This window comes from Dromiciops gliroides, chromosome 5, assembly GCF_019393635.1.
Source record: "Dromiciops gliroides isolate mDroGli1 chromosome 5, mDroGli1.pri, whole genome shotgun sequence".
Taxonomy (NCBI): Eukaryota; Metazoa; Chordata; class Mammalia; order Microbiotheria; family Microbiotheriidae; genus Dromiciops; species Dromiciops gliroides.
In genome coordinates this window covers 278,740,382-278,759,662 of record NC_057865.1, presented here as the reverse complement: position 1 = coordinate 278,759,662, position 19,281 = coordinate 278,740,382, and the positions used below count along the sequence as shown (strand labels likewise).

At 41.3% G+C, this 19,281-nt stretch overlaps 1 protein-coding gene across 8 annotated transcripts in view; it reads right to left on the bottom strand.

Moving 5' to 3' along the window:
- Positions 1–19,281, bottom strand: part of MYBPC1 (myosin binding protein C1) — a 103,653-nt gene that overhangs the window by 67,199 nt on the left and 17,173 nt on the right. For all 8 annotated transcript variants that reach the window (XM_043966819.1, XM_043966822.1, XM_043966820.1 and 5 more), the window contains exons 2-3: positions 9,677–9,706; positions 4,479–4,520 (exon numbers count right to left, since the gene is read on the bottom strand). In XM_043966819.1, coding sequence (XP_043822754.1) covers positions 4,479–4,520; positions 9,677–9,706 — 72 coding nt within the window. The remainder of the gene's footprint in view (positions 1–4,478; positions 4,521–9,676; positions 9,707–19,281) is intronic.

The following is a 19,281-nucleotide window of genomic DNA, read 5'->3' as shown; positions in this document are numbered from 1 at the left end:
TACATTATCGCCTGGCTTGTGTGTTGCTGCAAAAATGAAAAAAAAATACCATTTACCATAAACTTAGCAAAGAACTTCCACCCATATTGGACAAGGAAATGAAAAACTAACTGAAGAGGCCATATCATCCTTCACTTTTTGTTTGTTTGGTTGCTTTTGGAGGGCACTAGATGAGCATAGTTTAAAAATCCACTCTCAGATCCTCGAATTAATTCCATACTAGAAGGAAAAGATAGTCTTCACATGCTTTCATAAAGTCATGATAATTATATCAAAAAATTAAGGAAGATAATTAATTTGGATCGACCATAGTAGATGAGTACCTTCTAAGTTTGGTGAAAGTTAGGCATTTAACTCAACATTTCAAAAATGAAAAATTTTGAAAGATGTAAGAACACCAATCAATTCAATGACCGATCAAGTGTTATTCCACAGGAACAATTATGAAAGACACTACCCATCTCCTGACAGAGAGGCAATGACTGCATGTGCAGAATGAGGAACATTTTGGAATGGACAATGCAAGAATTTGTTTTGCCTCACTATGCTTATTTCTTGCAAGAATTTTTTTAGGGGATGAGAGAAAAAATTAATGTTTGATAAGTGAAAAAATAATTTTTTAAATGTTGGATGTAACCTTCCCCTTTGTGTAGTGAGAGGTCCACGGTTGTTACACACTGTAATTATTTTTGGACTTTTTCAATGTATTGATCAGTTGTGCTGATTTTTTTTTCTCTCTAAAAAATACTATTTGTCATATGGGTGGAGGAGGAAGAGGAGGGATATTTAGGATAACTATGGTGATACAAGAAACAGAAAATAATAATAAAAACTTAATAAAATAGTAGATTTTTTAAAAAAACTGGGCATTATAAAAAGTATTCTTGGGGATGGGAGTGTGGAGATTGGGAAAAGAGGAAGATATATGTGTAAAATCAAGACTTCAGAATACTTCTGTCCTGATGTTCTAAAAAAAACCCATCATTCCTCCAAATGAGCCAGAAAGTTTCCCAGGGAAACTCGGAAATGCTTTCTACTAGAACTGGCAAGTTTCAGAAAATACTAAGGAAAACAATTTCAGGAAAAGAAACCCCATGTTTCTAACAGGAATAATATTTACTACCTCCTCCCCAAAGAGCTTGCATCCAGAAATCGCTTTGCAATAGACAATTTGGTTATTGATATTTGTGTTCAGACCTTAAGTCTTTTTTTAAAAAAAATTTTGGAAGGGCAATGAGGGTTAAGTGACTTGCCCAGGGTCACACAGCTAGTAACTGTTAAGTGTCTGAGGCTGGATTTGAACTCAGGTCCTCCTGAATCCAGGGCCAATGCTTTATCCACTGCGCCACCTAGCTGCCCAGACCTTAAGTCTTGAAAAATTGGTTTTGTTGAGTCAAAGTGTGTGGACCAACTCGGATATGGTTGAAAATGCCTAGGTTCAACTTGCTAGGGAAATATTATCCCCATAGTCCACAGGCGTCATAGTAGGTTCTTGAAGGCAGGGAGGGATTGTTTCTTTTTGTCTTTGTCTCTACAGTCCCCAGCACAGTGCCTGATATACAAGAGGCATTCATTGAATGTGTGTTTAATTGAACAGAATGATAAGGGCCGAGCCTGAGGAGGAGAGGGGAGTAGGACCTTTCATATGGGCATCTAAGGGGTAAGAAGAGTCTAAAGGTCAGAGCATCAGAGGATCAGAGATGTAGGGCTAAACCAGACCTTAGTGGCCAGGTAGTCTAATCCCTTTATTTTGCAGAGGGGGAAAGTGAGTCCTGCAGAGGTTAAGTGACCTGATCAGGGTCACACAAGCTAGTAAGTGGCAGTGCCAGGATTCAGGATGGTGGAATGCAGATGCAATGACCAGGTTCCAAACCAATTTATTGTATTAGCGACATTAAAAGCTCATTTGTCAGTCAAAAAACACCAGGATTCCCTGAGTGAGGTCACTTCTACCCTTGATTAAAAATGATTTCCAGTTTAAAAAAATACATTGAACTCAGTAGCCACTAAGTCTTGAATTTTTAGGGAAAAGGCTGAATGAAGGCAATGAAAAATCAAAGAGAACCAGAAAAGATCTGTATCTCAGTAGGGATTTGCCTGGAGACACTAAAAGCAGTAATTTGCCTGTGGTCCTGCAGTCCTTAGGAGTCTTGAGGCAGGACCAGAAGCCAGATTCTCCTGATTCTAAAGCCATCCTCCATCCACCACAACCACCCTGTGTTTCAGAGACTGAGTTCATTTGTACAATAGACACAAACTAACAAAATGTCATAGTGGTGATAAATTCAGGTGAGGGTAACCAACACTTCAAATGTTACTTGTGCATATGGGTGCCTATGTTTTGGGATATTTGAGTTTCTAAAGCTAGTTTGTAACATACCACTTGCTTAAAAAAAAAAGGAATAATGTAATTAAAATACATAGATGAAGCATGCAGACATTTTAGTTGAGAGTTGATTAACTGGATGGAAGCTAAAATAAAAGGCCACAGGTAAGTTCTCAGTCTGCTAGTTAAAAGCACCAGGGTGTTACTTCATTTGTACGAGAAAGCTGAGGAAAAAAGGAAGAAAACAAGATGAACATAGTAAAGTACACGCAGGCACAATCCAGTTGGGAGTAAATTTGTTAGCACTTCTGGAGGCTTATTTCCATCTCTGCAAAACAGATTCATAATAAAAAGAAGAAAATGGATCCCAGGTTTTCTAAACTATCAGATAGATGCCTCTAGAAATGGAGAAGAGCAGATCTGAAACAAGTCCATGGTGGTTTATAGAGTACTGTTAAGGAGAAAGTTCTAGTGAAATGCCTGAAAAAAGAACAAAGCTGTTCTCATGCCCGGAGAGAATGCCCACATCAGTGAGATCTCGGACCCATTGAAGCACAGGATTATCTGTAATAGGAATATGAAGCAGAGACTAGTACAGACAGACAGGCTTGCCTGTGGTTATAGAAAAATGATGAGATTTTATTTTGACAAATGTTCTAGAACTGTCAGGTGCAAATAAGCTTGCACCTTCAAATCAGACACCTTGAGGCCAAACATCCACGTCTCAAAACCTTTTTAAAAGGCTTCCTATTGAATTGTCCCTAGGACTGGGGTAAAAGAAAATTCAGGCTCCTGATACCATACCAAGAATGGTGTCCCCTAGCTTGGTCATCTACCTCATTCATTGGACTTGGCTCCAAATGACTTTTCTTTGCAAAAATCAAAGCTATCCTGAAAGGGTGGAGATTTGCCACCACTGAGGAGAATGAAAGGAAGGTGTAGGAACGCTTCTTGAGAGAACTTTCATAAGAGAAGCACAAGAATGGTTCAAACCATGATGGTGCCGGTGGGCTCACTTTATGGCCTCCCAAAGGGAAGATTTTGAATGGGACAATAGTCTTTTGACTGTAAACATTCTGGTATATGAATTCTTAAGAAATCACTTTATCTTATAGATATTCCCCCATCTCAACTCTACTAAACTTGGTGGGGTGGCTATGTAGCATCAACAGATGGGAGCCCAAATGGTGGTTACACATTCTTCCAGGATGCTGGGGAACAGGGTAGGCTGGGACAGGAATCATAGGATGTAGGAGTGGTTGGGAGCATGAAGTCAGAACAAAGGCCAACAGATGGCTCTGCTTAGGATTTGGTTGGTTCCCAGACACTGGGTAAATCTGGCAGAGTTGATGAGCTTTGTCATCAATACTTCCTTTAATGTTCTACAGAAACCAGGTGACTCCTGTGGCTGTGAAAGAGATTTATCACAATATCAAAGATAATAAAACAAATAATTCTCTTACCCCACCCCCCCAAAAGACCCATCAAAGCTACCCAGTACTAATCTGGATAAAGCTGAATGTCTAACAATTTAAATTCTTTCTATATTTTGGCCTTTATAGAGAGATAATTCACTTGTGCATCAGCTGGTAAGGCATAGGGCTAAGTGGCCTGTTAAGATTTCAGCCATAGCCTTGTGCAGATGAATTCCATACTCACTATATGCCTATTGTGAGGCCAAAGGGAATATAAGCATCTGGAATGCTGCTGCCTTGTGTCTCTCATATCCCTTCTTATGCTTAAAAAAAAACAACAAACAACAAAACTAAATAAGCACTGTCAAGGGATCTTCATCTTTCTATTGGCCATTCATTTGTAACTGGATACAAATTAATGGGTAGCACCCATGAGGATTTAAAATATTTCTGGATGACCAGCAATCCTGATAGGGAAGAAATTCATTTTGTTCATGTAACACATGAAGGTCCAGTGGCATCAAGTAGCTTGTGTATCATTACACAGTTGAATCATGCAGATGAAATACAAACAACAACAACAACAACAAAACCAAGAAGCATACTCCTGGCAAATAAAGTGGGATAACTTAACAGAGCGTTACAGAGGTATGAACACCAGGACGACAGCTGCTGATGCTTTTTCTGCTCCTAGCTTTGTTGAGGACAATCCCTCCCTTCCCTTCCTCCCAACTTACCTTTAGGGGGTCCAGATCCACCCTCCTTTTCTTTACTTTGTTCTGTGTAGAAAGTACAAAAAAAGTTTGAGAGGATCTTAAAATAAATGGAAAATAAATGGTAATTCTAGAGGTGGTAAGAAAAAAGGGAACCAGTGATTATCACCACCACCACCATCATCTTCTTCATCTTCATAGCTAGCATTTACAAAGCACCTATTATGTGCCGGGCACTGTGCTAAGAACTTTACAAATATTATCTTATTTGATCCTCACAACAATCCTGAAAGGTAAGTGCTAAATCTCCATTTTACAGATGAGAAATCTGAAACTTGCAGAGGTTAAGTGATTTACCCAAGGTCATTCAGCTTTGCCTCTTTTTGTATCCCCAGTGTTTAGCACAATGCCTGGCACATTGTAGGCATTTATTGAATGTTTATTGACTGACTGATTAGTGAGTGTCTGAAGTCAGATTTGAAATTGGATCTTCCTGACTTCAGGCCCAATGCCCTATCCACTGTGATAGCTAGCCACCTGAGTAATTAAAAATTTATTTATAGAAGATGGGTGGAAGACTGGAGCAATGTAGTCTAAATTATTCAGGAACTAGAGAAATCAGATTTGTAGTAATTGTGTTCTTTTTGTGAGATGGATTTGACTCCATTTAATTCAGCAAGCGTTTATCAAGGGTTCATTATACTCAAGGTGCTATGCTTGGTATTCAGGATACAGATTGGAATGGAAAATAGTCCCTTACCTCAAGAAGCTAACATTCCACTGAGGACATGCAAAGAATTCATCACATAAAGTATATAAATGATCATTTGAGTGGGATGGTGTGAGAGAGAAAGCCTTAGCAGATAGAGGAGTCAGAAAAGTCTTCCCTTAGGAGGTAGTACCTGGGCTGAGCCTTGAAGTAAACTAAGGACTCATATGATCCAGACATTTAGAGCTAGAAGGGCTGTGAAGGTCATATACTTGTACAGAAAGGTAAACTGAGGCCCAGGACTGGGAAACATCTTGCCTGAGGTCACATGGGTCAAAAAGGTCAGAGCAAGGATTTGAATGCATGTTTCCTGACATTGGGTAAAGCCCTCTTGCCATGGAGGGCCCTGTGGTGCCTACATTTTAGGAGCTGGGGATGAGGATGGAATATGTTCCAGACATGCAGAGACTAAACAATCCAAGCACATGCTAAAGAAAAGGGTAGCCTCCCAGAAGGCCCAGACTGGACCCTGTGGGTAATAATGTAGAATGGAATTCTGCATGAGTCAGATTCACATGCTGCCTTCCTTCCCCCAGCCCACCCCAAGAAGATGCAGTTACTGAACCTTTTTAATGTGTGCTTTTTTCCACAAAAAGGTTATCTTCCCCATATAGTGGTCTCATAGCACGGAATCTGAGGACTGTGTCATAGTAGATGTCCAGGTTGGAGAATGGCATCCAGAAGGAAGAGTGGGAGAGGCCACAGAGTACAGAGGGAAGAACTACCTCTGAAGTCAGAGGCGTCGGGTTCAAATCTTTCTTCTGATGCTTGTATCTATGTAAACTTGGGCAAGTCACACCACCTCCCTGGGCCTCAATTTCCTAATCTTTGCTATTGGAGTTGCACTCTAGGGCTTCGATGATCCCTCCCATTTCTGAACCAGTTATTCAGTTGCTACGTGCAGCCATCGCAGCCGTTTTTTTGTTTGTTTTTTTTTTTTTGTCAACAAACAGTTCATAGATCTAGGACCCTAAGAATTGCACCTCGATACACCTCCTAGCTGTGTGTCACTCTGGGCAAACCCCAGTCGGGTCTGAGCCTTTGTTTCCTTATGTGTCAAATGAGAGTGACAACAGTAGCTCTCACAGAGTCAGAGGAATAAGACTTGGAGCTGGGTGGGAGCTTACAGCTCATTGAATGGCTCCATTTTGCTTATTTGTGAGGCTTGCAGGAAAGTGCTAAGGACTGTGTAAATGAAAAGGATAACTTCAGATTTCCTCATTAGCTGGTCTATCACTGATCACTGGGATTTTATCTAGCTTCCACCTCTGGTGTCGGTTTTATTTTTAAATAGTTGAAAAAATTTTTTGGACCTGACCTGTTATTTCATAGGTTTAGGGGCACCATAGGGATAAAACTACCCACCCAAGTGGCTCGTGCCCTAAAGCTTATCATCTTAGAGAGCTGCCTGGAAGCAGAGGGTGGTTATAAATGAATTGTGCTATGCCAGCAGGGCCCAAGTTCTGGTTGACCTTACCATGATTCTAGCAGGGGATGGCAACAGATTATGTGTTTTCCAACCACTGCAACTTTTGGAGATATAGAAAGGTCATAATGGTCAATGGTGAAGGGACTCCTCATACCAGTGGAGTTAGAGATCTCTGTCTAGGTCAATTATGTCTACAGCATTCTCCCTAACTTTGTTGTCATTCAGTCTTTTTCAGTCATGTCCAACTCTTGTTGACTCAGTATGGGGTTTTCTTGGCCAGGATATTGGAGTTGGTTTGCCATGCCCTTCTCCAGCTTACTTTATAGATGAGGAAACTGAGGCAAACACAGTTAAGTGACTTGCCCAGGGTCACATAGCTAGCAAGTGTCTGAAGCTGGATTTGAATTTAGGTCTTCCTGACTTCAAGCCTGGCACTCTATTCGCTGTGTCACCTAGCTGAACCTGACTACCCGTTTGGAAACACTGTTGAAAGAGAGAATAAGATAAGTCTAGAATGACTTATTCTTGATGGAGGCATACTGGGTCTTTGTAATCAATGCTTTCTTTTCTACATGCTCAATAACCATCTCTTTAAAGACCTGTCTTAAAATTTTTCCAGGAATCTAAGTCAAGCTAACTATAACTTTTTAACTTTTAACTACTCTTCTCTTCAGTTTAAAAAAAAATCAGTACAAAATTTGCCCTTCTCCGATTCTGTTTTCCATCATTTTTTAATCACAGTTCTTTCAGTCCCTGATGATGTAATTCATCTGGGCCAGGTGACGTGGATTCATTAAAGGCAAGTAGGTGCTCTCTCATTGTCTCCTTATTTATCTTGTGCATCAACTTGCTGGTAGTCTCAGTTCTGCTACCAACTGGGTGACTCTGGAGCAAATAACTTCTCTTTCTGGAGTTTAGTTTCCTCACAGTAAAATGAAAATTTTAGACTAAATGATCTCTAAAGTTCTGTGACTTTATTTATGATCAGAAATTAATAAAAACAACTTTCTAGAATGAAGACTAGTAGCATGGGCTCTTCCATTTTTTAAAGATCCATGACCATGAGTGAGTCCTTTACACTTTCAGTTCCCTGGACAAGTAAGACTGTAAGTTACAAAACAGCTGCTTGGGTGGAGGGAGTTTGCATACTGGGAGTTCCCTATAACAATTATATCACTGGACCAAAAAAACTAAAACTCAAAAAACTTATACCGTGGGAAGTAAACTGGGATCGGTGAATCTAGAGAACTGATATCTGAAAGGGATAGTGTTGGAGGGGGGAAGGAGAGGAAGGAAAGGGAGAATGGCAAAAACCAAACCAAACACTGGAAGTAGAGCTACTTCCACTTGGAATTCTTGATCTTTCTGGGACACCAGGGGAGACAGAAACATAAAGACTGATTATGTGATGTGTACACTGCTCTGGGAAGGCCAGGACCCCAATGTTCCTCTTACCATCTTTCTTTTTCACCCCCAGGGGAATTCTGTCTCTCTTCAGGGAGGTATATGTGCCTCACAGGACAGGCTAATCTGCACAAATGTGCACACACATGGATGTTCTTAGCTATCTCCAAGTGGTTCTTGTTCACTGTGAACTTGTATAGAGTGTGCTAGCAACAGGTGAACTGCCTCCTCCCATTACAACTCAAATAACCTGAGGGGCAGCTAGGTGGTGCAATGGATAAAGCACCGACCCTGGAGTCAGGAGGACCTGAGTTCAAATCCATCCTCAGACACTTGATACTTACTAGCTGTGTGACACTTGGCAAGTCACCAATTGCCTCACCAAAAAAAAAAAATAAAAATTATCTGGGGCTGGATTTGAACTCAGGTCCTCCTGACTCCAGGGCTGGTGCTCTATCCACTGCACCACCTGGCTGCCCCTGGCCTTAGATACTTGATACTTACTAGCTGTGTGACTTTGGACAAGCCACTTGACCATCATTGCCCCACAATAAATAAGTAGATAGATAGAGTGCTATAAAAAACCTAACCCAAATAATACTCTTTAAAATACCAAATAAAAATGAAATCCTGTGTTGCCTGTATTTCAAGCAGTCGGTCAAATAGCAAGCACCTCCAATGTGCCAGGCACAGTGTTAAGCACTGAGCACACAAGGACAAACAATCAAACAGGAGCTTACGTTCTCTCACCTTAGTGGTTCCCTACCTAACAAGGGATGCCCAAGAGCAGAGCTGGTCTTTGGGCTGAGACCAAATGAAAAACACTGTCCCTTTGGGGCCAGCATTCTCTGTCTGCTCAGGCAATGTCCCAGTGTGCCAGGCCCAACCCTTAGTCAACAACTGAGCCTCTTTTGCCCTTGAGGCACTGCCACCAACCATGCCCATGAGAGGGCGGCTGAGGGAGGACAGGGCTGGGAGTAGTGGAGGAGGAGTAAGAGACAGACCCTCAACACAGGGTGACGCCACTACTTCCGAGGCTGCTAAGGTTGGGTAGGGGGTGAGGTACAGGAGGACCTCTCCCTGGGAGCCTCCTATCTAACTAGTTATTTCACAAGCATCATGGCGTAGGAGGCAAGAGGGTTGGGCTCTGAGCCAGGAAGACCTGGGTCCAATTTCTACCTTTGATACCTACTGACTGACTATGTGATCCTAGGCAAGTCATTTAACATCAGTGTTCCGGGCAGCTGCAAAGAAGGTGCCAAACTACATTGGTAGAAGGCGTTTCCTTGCCCAGGAATTGCCCATATTAGTGAAGTCCTAGGTCTGGTCCTTATCTCCTTATCCCTCTAGTCTTTCCAGTCAAATGCTAAGTGCAGTTGTTTCCATACCACAGTACTGTTGATACCGTCTACATTCATCACCTCAGGTCAAAGCCCTGATTGCCCCATCCTAGTTATGTCTCTGGTTAATGATGACTTATGAAATCAGTCATGATTCCTTCATGGTAGTTAGCTCTCAATTGGCATATAAATGTCACACCAAAGCAGGTGAAAAACATTTGGATGGGTGGGTTAATTGTACAGGCCACATAACAACTCACCATGCAGCACATTCACTTACCTTCAGGAGGTGGGGCTGGTGCTTCATTTTCTAGAAATTAAACAAATATAGTGGAATTACTAGGCTTAGTTGACACAGAGAAAGAAAGGCTTCAGTGCAAGGCCGCACCCTCCTGGGCCCCAGTCTCAGTTCTAGATAGGCCTCTTCTTTATGCCTTCCATTAACAGGAAAGAGAGGCGGCTCAGCATCACACAGCATTGTTCCTGAGCACCAACTAAAAATATACCAAAGTGGGGGCAGCTAGGTGGCGCAGTGGATAGAGTACCGGTCCTAGATTTAAGAGGACCTGAGTTCAAATCCAGACTCAGACACTTGATACTTACTAGCTGTGTGACCCTGGGCAAGTCACTTAACCCTCATTGACCTGCCCCCCAAAAGTAGAAGGAACAGATTTTACCTCATATTTCAGTTCATAATGAGCTGCCTAAGGAGGTATTGTGTTCCCCACCAGTGAATTTTTTCTTTTGCAGGGCAATGAGGGTTAAGTGACTTGCCCAGGGTCACACAGCTAGTAAGTGTCAAGTGTCTGAGGCTGGATTTGAACTCAGGTACTCCTGACTCCAGGGCCCGGTGCTTTATCCACTGCGCCACCTAGCTGCCCCTACCAGTGAATATTTTTAAGGGAAGGTTGAATGATTTCTTACTGAAGAAGTTGTATGATGTCATTGACGATGATTTATGTGTGATAAATGATACAAAAGATGTTATATTCACATGTATGATTAGAAAAGGAGGTCGGGGGGGGCAGCTAGGTGGCGCAGTGGTTAAAGCACCGGCCCTGGATTCAGGAGGACCTGAGTTCAAATCCAGCCTCAGACACTTGACACTTACTAGCTGTGTGACCGTGGGCAAGTCACTTGACCCCCATTGCCTTAAAAAAAAAAAAAGAAAAGAAAAGGAGGTCGGAAAGCCATATGGTCAGAGCAGGGGTTCTTAATTGCTATTTTGTCATGGACTCCTTTGACAACTCTCTGATGAAGTTAAAGGACCCTTTTTCAGAATTCTTTTTTTTCTTCAAAATTCATAATTTATGGTGCAGTGGACAAAACACCGGCCCTGGATGCAGGAGGACCTGAGTTCAGGTCCGGCCTCAGACACTTGACATTTACTAGCTGTGTGAGCCTGGGTAAGTCACTTAACCTTCACTGCCCCCCCCCCCAAAAAAAAACCCAACCACCAGCCAAACAAAATTCGTAATTTAAAGAAATGCTAAATTTCAGTTTGAGATTAGTAAAAATCAAGATGGAATACTTTTCCCATCCAAGTATATGGAACCATTGAAGTCTAACCATGTCTTCCTTAGGGTTAATGGACCCTAGGTTAAGAATGCCTGAGTTAGGGCAGCTAGGTAGCACAGTGGATAAAGCACTTGTCCTGGGTTCAGTAGGACCTGAGTTCAAATGTGACCTCAGACACTTGACACTTACTAACTGTGTGACCCTGGGCAAGTCACTTAACCCTCATTGCCTCACACAAATAAATAAATAAATAAATAAAATAATGTTGGGGCAGCTAGGTGGTACAGTGGATAAAGCACTGGCCTTGGATTCAGGCAGACTTGAGCTCAAATCCAGACTCAGACACTTGACACTTACTAGCTGTGTGACCCTGGGCAAGTCACTTAACCCTCATTGCCCCACAAAAAAAAAAAATGAAAGAAAAAAAAAGAATGCCTGAGTTAGAGTAAGAAATAACAGATGGATGGCTTAAATATTGGGTAAATAATAGTTTTTAAATAGAGAAAAGCCTCTAGTCCATTAGATAGATCATCTATGTAGGTTTCATGAAAGATATGGACAAGAATTACATAAGACAAGAATACAAGGATGGAATGCAATCTGTGCCATTGGAGGTAATGCTGAGACTGATGGTTACACTGAAGTCTGGAAGTAAATAAACAAGACAAGCAGCAAGGGTTTAAAAAACACATATATTTTCCTGGGAGGAAGCAGAGTAATCTACTTAATTTCTCTTGAGATATATCTATGTATCTCCTACATTATCATGCACACGATTGTCATTTTCTGTGGTGATAGAGAACTTGGCCATGATTCTCCACTCATTTCAACCTCTGCCTCTTATTGTCCACATTTACTAATCTATAAACCTTTACTAATCATAACCGCTCTATTACATAGCATTATGCAGAGAGCGACAATCCCAACTAGCTTGTACCCTATAAAGGCAATTTATCAATGGACAACTTGGGGCATTTTCCAGGGATGGAGGTTGGGGAAGGGTTTTTTTTCTTTCCTTCTGAATCACTAGACAATTTTAGTGATTTAAATTTGGCTTTAGAAGTGTAACTGTGTCACATTCCAATCTTTCCATGAGCTTGGCCATGGAGATGCTGTTATTTACAAAGCTCTAACAAGAACAGAGCTTTCTCACACATGTTGACTAGCTCCAGATGCATTGAACAGGTGAATCTGTGAAACCTGAGCAGGCCAACTGCTGAACTAATTTCAGAGAGGAGAGAAAGACGTGTAGTACTTTGGGGGAAAGGGTGGTGGAATGTGGAAAACAGAAGGGAACCACTGATGAAACCATATCTTTCCTGTGATTATTACATAAGCCAAATAACACTCAATAGTTTAAACCAAAGGAATGCTAAACAGATCCTAACAGCCTGATCTCACCTCAGTTAGTCACACTTTGCCACTCACCCAATGTTTTTTCCATTTATGACTATTTCTGGGACTACAGGCCAGTGATATCCAGCAATCAATTCTCAATTCATCTAGCTTCACTTTGACCACTTACCAGATGATTTTACATTTGTGAAACTTTTTTTGTTTTGTTTTTGGGTTTTTTTTAGAGATTACTTTTTATATTAAATTCCTCTTCAAATAGCAAGGATTTATTTTCTTTCTCTCCCATGTTGCGCCTCCCCATCCTCCAGCTAATAGAGAAGGGAAAGAGTAAGGAAAAAAGTCCTTATAACTAATACACAAAGTGAAGCACTTTGGGGGGGGAGTCATGGGTCAGTAATATCCAATAATTTATTTTTTTAAAAGATCATTCTTATTTGAAGGTTCTCAAGGCCTTAATGTAGGCTGTGCACTGTTTGCTTCATATTCTATAGTATACTGACATCCTTTGCACATTTCTTTTAAAATTCTAATAGTCACAGCATCATAGATTTAGAGCTGAAAAACATCTTGCAGGTCATTTAATCCAGCCCTTTCATTTTACACATGGGGAAACTGAGGGAGAGAAGCTAGATGCCTCCTGCAACATCACAAAGGTAACAGTGAGAGAGCTGGGATTGAACCTAAAGACGTGCTGGCTGTAGCTTGTTTGGAAAAAGTTATTTTGTTTGCATGTTGTTTCCTCCATTAGACAATGAGCTCCTTGAAAGCCGGGGCTGGCTCTACCTTCCTTTTATGGCCAGCTCTTATCTCCTGGCACATAGTAGGCACTTTAATAAATGCTTATTGACTGACTGACTGACTGGCCTTTCTTTCATTGCACCTTATTGTTCTGCTTTTCCCCACCCCCAACATAGTCTTATGATGACTTATCCTAGTAAACTAACCAGGCTCTTCAGTGAGAGCACAGGCTCTTTATCTGGGCCTCATAGATAGATTACAGGGGATCCATGAACTTGGATGCAAAAAGAGTCATTTTTTCTAACCTCTAACTAACATTTAGTGTTTCCTTCAAGCACTTAAAACCATGATTTTGAGGAGTCGCTAGGCCGAGGGATCTAGGACATGGTTAAGAACTCTTGCGTTAGGGACCATTCCAGAAGAGCACAAAATCTCACAGGTCTTACCAAGTTAAAGACCTTCAGGTACAGGCTGACCCCAAGTTCATCATCCTATGGCACCATAACTGGCCTTCCTGGGTCTAGAGAAATGCATCATCAGAATGACTTTGGAGTGATGAATTTTCTGACCCCAGAAACTCTTTAAGACCATTTGCTAAGTTGTCCAAGAGATGCAAATCTGCCTTGGTGAAGGGAGTACCCACACCCAAAACCTCTGGGATTCTTTAGAGTATTGTCAAATCTACTCTAATATTTCCTGATCCTGGGTCAAGAGATGGGCGCTTGCAAGAATTCATTAGGCAGATATGGGACTTTTAAGATGATCACAAAAAAAGCATATGAACCTGGAAAGGCAGACAGAGAAAAATGTAACCTACCAGCCTGGCAGAAAGCAGACAGTGAGGAGACTATATCCAGGAGCACAATTAACAGATAGAGGGAAAGTATAACTGTTACTGAGATACCATCTCCAGAAATGCTTTCCTGTCTTAGCTGCATCAGAAGATGAACCCTTAGCCAAAGCATTTTATTTTCAGAGATCTGAGCAGAGACATGGAAATCCAATAATGATCTTGCAGCTCTCTGGGCTAGTCCATTATCTCTTGGTTTCTAGATGTCAACGGCAGAATGCCATCCTGATCAAGGAAGGCAACCAATATAGAGGACAATGACAATAAGAATTTTCCAAGAGGGCAACTTGTTTAGATCCAGGATCTTTGCTTTTGTCATCTGTTAAATGGGGATAATAAAACTGGATCTACATAACTCATAGGGCTGTCATGAGGAAAGCACTCTGTGAAGCACAATATAAGTGTTACATACAAACGAATGAAGCACTTATTAAGCACTTAACTATGTGCAAAGTCATGTGTGTGCAAATAGCTAAGTACAATGGTTCTTGTCCTCAAAAAGTTCACATTCTAATGGGGGAGACAACACAAATATGTAACCAATAGTGTATGACATAGCCTTAAAAAGTGGTATAAATGACAGGCTGGATCATAAGCTATTGATTTCATACAGGAAAAATAATAAACTCACCCGTGTCACACAGCTAATATATGTCAGAGGTGTGACTTGACCCCAGACCTTCCCAAGTTCCAGGCCAACTCTCTATCCTTTACACCACAGTGCCCTTCATTTTATTTTATTTTAATATTTTAAAATTAAAAAAAATTTTTTTTGAGGGGTGATGAAGGTTAAGTGACTATCCCAGGGTCACACAGCTAGTTAGTGTCAAGTGTCTGAGGTTGGATTTGAACTCAGGTCCTCCTGAATCCAGGTCCGGTGCTTTATCCACTGTGCCACCTAGCTGCCCCCAGGCCCTTTATTTTAGACCAAATAGGATAGAATAGTGCTATTTGTGTTCACTTTAGTGAAATGCTAAATGCATGAATGAATTTTCTGGATAATAGCATCATTATTCTCAAAAGTGGGAAGATTTTTAGAAATATATGTAAATATCTATTCCTTCCAACTACTATCTGATTTTTCTCCTTTTCATGATGAAACTTTTCAGATTTGTCTCTGCCCCATTCTATTTTTTCATCCCTCCCTCCAGTAATTTGGCTACTATCCTCACCTTTTTTAATGGTATCTGATGACACTAAGGATCCCCTTCCTATTATACTGTATCATCCTTAGGCCCTTCTTCATCTTTTTTGGCTAATTCCTTTTCTCCATTCTCTCATGTTATGGGTAGCATCCCCCCAGATGCAGTCCTAAGGCCTGGGCTCTACCTCTGCCCATGATCACTTTCCAAGGAAGATCATCTAGTAACAAAATCTCAATTCTATACGTAGTAGATGCAGATTAATCTCAAATGGAAATCTCTAAACCTAAAAGACACTTGGATGTCCCAGTGAGATCTGAAACTCACATGCACAATACTGAATTTATCATCCATCCTCCTTAAGAAGAGGGATTTTCATTCATTGTCTTTGCATTCTCAGTACCCAGTTCAGTGCCTGGCACATGGCAGGTGCTTAATAAATATTTGTTGACTGATTGCTCCTCCACAGAAAGGGACCCATTTGTAAGTTCATGCTTACAATAAGAATAACAACTCAGTTTTGCCACTGATGCTGAGTGAAAATGAGCAGAACCAGGACAACATTGTACACAGTAACAGCAACATTGTGTGATGATCAACTGTGATAAACTTGGCTCTTCTCAGCAGTGCAATGATCCAAGACAATTCCAAAGATCTTGTGATGGAAAATATTTTCCACACCCAGAAAAAAGAACTGTGGATTCTGAATGCAGATTGAACCATACTATTTCTACCTTTTGGTTGTTTTTTTTTTCTTTTTTGAGGTTTTCCCCTTTTGGTCTTATTCTTCTTTCACAACATGACTAATGCTGGGTGGGGGGGACATCTTGCACATATTACATGAGAGGGAGTCCATCCTGTGTGCAGGAACAGGTGGTAGCACCAGTGGGTGGGAGGGGGAGGACCACTTTTCTCCAGAGAGATGCTGCTGCTAAATATTCACCATATATCCACTGGTACATGAAGTTGGTGTGTTTATTGTCATCTCTGGACTAGTGGGGAAATAAATGTCTACAAGTAACTTACTCCCACTTAGCAAAGCCTCTATGGAAGAGAGGATTTCAAACATTCAAAGAGAGACTACTTCTGTTTCTAATAGGAAATGAGCTTCCAGGTATTGGGAATGTGAAGAGGTTTGGAATCAGGAATTAGAAAGCCAGGACAGTTGAGGGTGAATGATGGCTTGCTGAAACTATTTTAGAAAGGATTTGTTCCTGAGGAGGGAGTGGAACAAAGAACCTTGGAAGTCTCTTCTAATTCTAAAATTTCACTTCAACTCAACAAGCTTTTTTACTTTTTTGATTTCTTTTGTTTCAGATAACCTTCATTTTCTAACATATCCTTCCCCTCTCAGTTAATCACCAAACCTAACCATTCTTTGTAACAAAGATTTAAAAAGAACAGAGAAAAAAAACCCACACAAACAAAAGTTCAGCAAAACCAATAAAACATACCCACTATGTCTAACAACATATGCAATATTCTGACTGCCTCAGTAAGGGAGGGAAAGTATGTTTTCTCAACTCTGCTTTGGGGCCAACTTGATCACTATAATGATGCATTGTTCAGGGTTGAGTTTTTTGGTTATTGTTGTTATTTTTTCCTCTTATAATAAATAAGCATCTACTATGTGCACAGTATTGTGCTAGAAGACAGGGACTAGGAGCAACTGTGAGTTCATTGGCAGGTAGGGCACTCAGTCTAGAACTTTCTCTACCAAGTCGGCAACTTCCATTTATAGTCTTAGAGATTTGCCTTAAATGTTTTTACTTAGAGATTAAATAACTTGCCCAAGACCACCCAGAAAATTTGAACCCAAGCGGTGTTGGTTCCCAGGCCAGCTCTATCTCCCTACAGCAGGCTGTCCCTCTGTGTTAGAGCATATTAAGACAAAAGAAACAGACACAAAACCAGCCTTTCTTACATTCTATGAAAAGGGAGAAGCATCAGAGGCAGAAAGTCCTCTTTGCCTCACTGTACAGCCTGACACACTCATACTTGCACACTTTTGCTCATGCAGATGCTCACCCATTTTTCCTTAAACTAAGTGCTAGCTGAGCTCACTGCATTCTGACTCACATCCCCATTCCATCAAGGCTCTGCCAGCCCTCCAACACAAGCTTTACCCACTCCCCTGAATTTGACCAATTCAATTCAACTAAACAAAAGCACTGGCCAGGCTGTATCAATAGGTGGGCAGAGAGTGGGCCAGGTGGGCTAGCACATGCTTGGCTCAAGTTTCCATTGGCTTTTCCTCTTCTCTCCTACCTCACTTCTTTCTATCTCCCTGCCCCCTCCCAAGCACAGTTGTCAAGCACAGTTAGGAAAATAATTTAAATGTTAATTAAAGAGTAAAGGACAGAGAAGAGAAGAGGAAAAAAGACAGGGGAGGGAAGGGGAGAGGAGGAGAAGGAGAAGGAGGAGGAGAAGGAGAAGGAGAGGGAGAGGGAGAAAGAGAAAGAGAAAGAAAGAGAAAAAGAGAGAGAAAGAAAGAGGAGGAGGAAGGGGAGGAAGAGAAGGAGAAGGAGGAGAAGGGGAAGGAGGAGAAGGAGAAGAAGAGGCGATAAATGCCAGCAGTGATTCTCCCTTACACCCATTTCCCTGGATCCTTAGTATTTAGAATTGGGTTTACATGGTTTAAGTTTTGTGCTTTATGGTAGTTTGGACTCCATCTCCTCTTTAGGTCACAAAGCTCTTTTAGTCCAGAGGACCCCTTCTATTGAAAGGCCAAAGAACACCTAGAATAACTCTATGCACCCAGCAAGTGCCCAATACATTTTGCTGACAGACAAATTGCTACAACAGCTTCGTCTCTTCAGCTGTCAAGAAGGCGAGCTATGCCTTCTAAAGTTCACTGGGCGAGTTTCTCATTCTGTGCTATCCTCTGGGAACACTATGTCTTCCAATGATGACCCTCATTTTGGCTGCATGCACGCTCCCAAGCCACATCATTTAAGTGTCTTCTTACTGGCGACATATGCCTTCTTTGTCTTAACAAGAGTCTGACAGAGATGAAAGCATAAGCCCTGGCTCTGTGATGACTGATTCTGTACTTTTCAGGGCTTCTTTCACTGGGGATGGAAAAACTTATAATGTAGCTTTATCAACCCATCTGTTCCACTAGTTTCTTAGCAAATAGAATCTTGTTTTAGAATGCCAGTTGCATTCTCAATTGCAATATACATTCTCCTTAAATCTTAAACAAGCAGGTGAAATTTATTTGAGGAGCATTGTTGGGGGGAACTTATTGATCCATTAGTCAACCAATAAACATTTACTAAACACCTATTATATGCCAGGCACTGGTATGAAATCACATATCAAAGTAAGCAAAATCCCCGCTACTTAGATGGATACACATTTCATTCTTTGGCAGGTTTTAGTGCTGAGTTGAAGAGGGAGGAACAATATAAAGGCTAACTTTAAATATTTACCTGGCAGCAAAAACAAAACAAAAAATTTCCCATGGAATTACCCTGTGGACCTTGAATAAATAGAACTATGGCAACACTTGTCTGTTGAAAAAAAATTAATTTTGTAAATGAGGGACTTGCACTTTGTGATTTCTAAAGTCCCTTACTGCTCTAAATCTATGATCCTTCATTCAATGAGCATTTATTAAGCACCTACTATTTGCCAAGCCATAGGGATATAGAGACAAAAGCCAAAACATTCCCTCCTTCAAGGAGCGAAAGTGCGCACATGTTTTTGTTGACTCTTTATCTTAATAAGACTATGAGAAGACAAACCTTCAAAGATGACTTTATAAGTCCTAAAATGACACACTTACTAGCTGTGTGACCCATGGCAAGCCATTTAACCCTGTTTGCCTCTGTTTCCTCTTCTGTAAAATGAGCTGGAGAAGAAATGGAAAACCACTACAGTATCTCTGCCAAGAAAAGCCCAAAAAGGGTTGCGAAGAGTTAGACAGGACTGAACAACAACTAAGCAACAACTAAAATGAAGGGGACTCTGAGCTGTCCCAAGAACCGTCTAGGTTGCATTGTCTTTGTGGCCAGCAGGAGAGTCAAGCCCCTGCGGTTAGTTCGGTTGGCTCGCCTGCCCATGTGTCATCTTTTCCACTTCCCCAGGATAGACTCTCCCTCACCCTGCAGCACTAAATACTTTTGAAAGGCTGGATCTATTTGTGGATTATTTTCCGTATGGTCACCTACTGTAAAAAGGCCCAGGTATGCCACCAATGGCATTGCTGCATGGCATGTGCCATGGGATCCTAACTGACATGCACGGGTGGCAGCTCTAAACTGGGATGACTGTACA